Below are 4,576 nucleotides of genomic sequence, written 5' to 3'. Positions count from 1 at the left end.
TTAGTGTTTCATAGAGTGCTGATTTCTTTTGCTGCTGCTCCATTCTTACCCCTGATCAAAACACAGGACTCATACAGAACAGAACTGAAGCATCTTACCACTGTGAAAATAAGTTGCATGCTACCCAGAAAGATCAGGAGAGCTAGATTAACAATTAACAGGAGAGCTAGAAGTGTCCAACATCCACACTGGTATAAAATGTTTTCATTTCTACATTACATAACCAGAGAAAACATCATTTAGATGTCTTAATTATCTTACTTGCCTTACATTTCTATAAAAATGGAACTTTTTTGTCCTAAAATCCTGAGTTCATGCTCTTTGAGATGAACTGATTTCAAGTTGTTTTACACTGTATTCCATAATCTTAAGCAAAAGAAAAACTACCTGAAAATCCACCTATAAAATTATTTTTTCATCTACTCAAAAGAGAATGTGTAACCCCTACACTCAGCTTCAAAAGGTTAATTGGTAGGAGGCCCTAGTCTTACCATCCTGGAACAGCCAGTCGGAGAAAGCATCTTTAGAGCAGCCACCCTTCTAGAGGTTGAAGACTTGTATGCAGTTTTCCATCATGACAACTGATAACAGCTGATGTAGTCCGTTCTCCACAAGCAGAGCTTTTTGTCAGGTATCTACATATTATGGTAGCTGTTAGCAAATTTCACACACAGTTAGTCCTGTTTTGCGTGGTTTTTAATTTTTTTCCCCTTCATAGTTGACTTTTTTTTTTAAACAAAGGTGTTTATTTTGTAAATCATTTTTTTTTTATTTATCTAAAAATGCACAATTGCAAAAAAAAAATTACCTTTTGAAATACATTTACTTATAAGCACTAATGAATTTTATGCAGCAAGAAAGTGACCAGACTTCTCAAGACACTCAAATTTAAGCTGAGCTTCCCTGGAAGCCAGAGATCCTTTTCTATGTCACACCAATAGAGGCGCAGCACAGCCATCCCTATGAATGTGTAGCTGCCACCACAGCTTAAAGGAAACCTGCAGTGTGAAAGTGACAGTCCTCACTCTTGAATCTAAGAATTGCTAAAGAAGCTGGCTATAAATTAAGCAAGTTAGCATGGGAATGTTGGAAGCCATTTGGTGCCTCTCCTACATCCTCATGCTGATTTGAATTTCCTCAATCTCTCATGAGAGCAGCAAGATCAACTTTCTGCTGAGAAGCCTCGATAAAATGGCACCTTGCATTAATGATACCAACATTATTCACAGCAATTAATAGCTTTTCTTTGCTACCTATATAAATACTTCAAAATTTGATGGAAAGTAGTTGAAGATGGCACTGCAGTTTTCCTTTAAGTAGAGAAAATTAGGTTAAAAAAAATCCACTAAAAGCATATATATGTATGTAACCCTCTAACCCTAATCTTATTTCAAAAAAAAAAAAAAAAAAAGATTGTATTCTTTTCTTAAAGAAAAAAAACAACAAAATAACAACAACAGAAAAAAAAGGCACAGGCTGCATTTGAACTGTCACACACAAATCTACATTTTGGCATTAGCCACCGTCACACATGGAAGCAGCGCTGTAACAGAACAGGCTTATTTATTTCCCCCGCTGTAGTCCTCAAGAACACTAAGTGCAGCACTGTTCCTCTGAACAGGCAAATGAAATGGAAACACTTGAACGTGAATCCAAGTTTTGTTCCTAAAGCAGTGAATATTTTTCATTGACAGTAATGAAACAAATCATTGATTCAATGAATGAATTTAGTTGGTTGAAAATTTTCATTTAGTTAAAGAAGATGACTCCTTCAAATCAGGTTGAGATTTTTATAAAAATTCACATTCTGTAAATTAGCTTTCACAGTTATATAGACGGGGCTGATCCTTATGTAGAATTAGATACACAAAGCATTTTACTTACTTGTTTTTTAAATGTTTCAGAGTTTAAAACACTGCTTTGCTTAAATTTTACCTATTGGTACTTAACATACTACTGAATGTGTAAAAGTATCTTCCCCAAAATCTAGCTGTATTAAACACTGGTTTTCAATACGAACTTGTAGTCTAAAAATAGTCACAACAAATGGGAAGATAAATTTAGAGGAATTATTTGCAGAAGCATGATAGTTTGGGGTTTGTTTGTTTTTTTATTCCCCTCCCCCAGCTATATGCTGAATTCATCTAATTGGCTGTAGCCAAATGAACAAGTAAATGCATCAGCAAAATATTCACTCTTAAGTTTTCAGTTAAAAAAAATAAAAAAATCATTAAACAAATGCATTTCTCTCCTCCCAAGCCCCTCCCAGTTTCTAAGTCTGAAGAGGAGGGAATTAATAAAAACACATAAATGGATGCTTTAAAATACACAAAGTAAAAATTGAATTCGCTATTAACCATTTGCAGAAGAGGCAAAGTAGCAGTTATACAAATTACACAAAAATCTACTGTAATTCTTACATTAGTATAAAGTGATTTCACCAAAGGAATTATTTCAATATTTCACATTACAGTTAAGATAGAAGAGGCGTGTCAAATGCTCTGACACCCTTGTTAATATAATCTATCCTAGATTACACACGACAGTTTTAAGAAAGGACCATTAAATGATCTACAACTGTAACATGTTATTGGCCTAAAAACAAAACAAAACAAAAAAAAAATCACTTGCAATACCTCACAGAATCTTCACTTTAAAGCATGACCACCTTGTAAGAGTCCTTGTCAAATAACCTGCAGAAATAATAGAGCATCTTGCTACGAGTGCTCAACCCTCTCGCTTGCGTGACTAGGCACCAGTCGGTTTCATCTGAGAAAAAAATTCAAGTAAGACTAAGCTGTGCTGGCTTTTGAGAGTGTTTGCAGATGGTTCAAGTGCTGGAGGTCCAAACATGCATTTGTTTTGCTATTTGGTGCACGTAACCAATATCAGGTCTTTGATCGGGATCGGGGTATATGCACATGCTGACCAACTCCCGTAGCTGAAAGACAGAAAAACAGGCATGCAAACACGTAAATGAATTGGCTCGGTTCTCCCTGGAAAAGGCTTTGGGGCTGTTTGAGCACTGGGCTGCCGGGCAGGAGCTAGGAGCCCTTGTACACACAGATGGTCCTGGGCAGACTGCAGGCACACATTTGTTCCCCCTCCCCTCCTGCCCCATGGAAGGACTAGAGAGACCCTTTTCCACCAAACCATCAGCACAGGAGCTTTAATCCACACATCACAGCGGATTTTGTGTCATTTACACTGCACTGCTAGCATCCATACACTTGGTGGGTTCGCTGTTGACTGCTCAGAGACGTCGCACGGCTCCAGAGGGCCCAGCAGCCGCCTGGCTGCTCCATCGCTCCTGACTCTGCGAGTTTCAGAGCTTTAGGAGCAAACAAACAGAAACAGCCCTTTTTCTAGTGGGATTTTTGATTTGCTTCAGAGAAGTGGTGAGGCTGACCAATGCCATCAGGTGAGAGCAGCTCGCTCAGCAGGGCCCGTGGCACAGCAGGGGCACCGGGAGCTGGGCACCAGGGGCAGGGGCAGGAGCAGGACGTGCACGTGAGGAAGGAAGGACTGAGCTTCCAGACGTCCAGGTGAGCCGACAGACACGGATGGACGTGTCAGTGAAAGGGGAATCAGAAGAAAGTAGAAGGAGGGGTTTAAAAACCTGTCCTGAACAGAACTCTCCCGTACAGCAACCGTACGCCCCACATCAGCCTTTGTAACCAGCCGGGAGGGTTTTAACGTAAAACATCTGAACAGCACCTCTGCCTTCAGACACAGGATGCCTGAGCACGGCTGTCAAACACCAGTGTTTCCTGGAAAACCTTTGTGAAGGAGAGACTGGTCATTGATTATGTTTAATAAATAAAATGCAGAAGGGTGAAGTCTCCCCACCTCCCTACACTCTTTATTGTGCACATGAAAGATTGTAGCTTTTAATTATACAGACACTGAAAGCTGCTCGTACCCCCGAGGCATAGGGAGAAACAGCCTTGAGCCTCTGATCTTCTCACATCCTCCCAGTAGCCACAGTGCCAATTATTTTAATGGTAATTAAAAGCATGACCATACAGCTATCAGGCACACATTTCAGCTGCATTACTGAACGTACCCAAATGAGGTTTCAGCTCTGTGCAGAGCCAGGCCCCGTGCTGCAGGTTGGTGCAGGGGCTGAAGCCCACTCCAGCAGGATTTCTGGGGGCAGTCAGCACGTGGGCAGGACGGCGCCAGGGGCACGCATCCCACACAAGCAGGACGCGCCATAACGCTGTCGCTACCTCACCACCTCCTGATCCTGCTGCAGGCACACACAGATATAAAACCTGGCCAGCCCATCCTCTGTAAACTCAGCCCCGCTGTCCCTCTGGCCCTGTCCCTCTCTCACACCTGCTGTGGTGACCTGTCTGACTCATCTGGGGGCACGTGGTGGTTTGTAACAGCTGAGACCCCAACGATTTAACACGCACCTGAGCCCCGAGATGTCCACAACAAAGCACCCACAAACAACCACCTGCTTCTAAAGCTCTGCCCGAAGCCTGCGCTCCCAGTCCAATGTATCCACGCAGCAATGTGCTCCCAGGCAAACCAAGGCGCTTCGGCAGAGTGGGGAGTTCTGTTCTCA

At 41.9% G+C, this 4,576-nt stretch overlaps 1 protein-coding gene across 2 annotated transcripts in view; it reads right to left on the bottom strand.

The window, feature by feature from the left end:
* Positions 1-678: 678 nt before the first annotated feature.
* NEK6 (NIMA related kinase 6) overlaps positions 679-4,576 on the bottom strand; it is a 58,644-nt gene continuing 54,746 nt past the window's right edge. For both annotated transcript variants that reach the window (XM_084299133.1, XM_084299134.1), the window contains exon 10: positions 679-2,941. In XM_084299133.1, the coding sequence (XP_084155259.1) occupies positions 2,831-2,941 (111 nt within the window). In that variant the 3' untranslated portion in view covers positions 679-2,830. The remainder of the gene's footprint in view (positions 2,942-4,576) is intronic.

Source organism: Netta rufina, assembly GCF_964035555.1.
Source record: "Netta rufina genome assembly, chromosome: 20".
Classification (NCBI taxonomy): Eukaryota; Metazoa; Chordata; class Aves; order Anseriformes; family Anatidae; genus Netta; species Netta rufina.
Note: the sequence above shows the minus strand (reverse complement) of the source record. Positions and strands in the feature narration are given on the sequence as shown.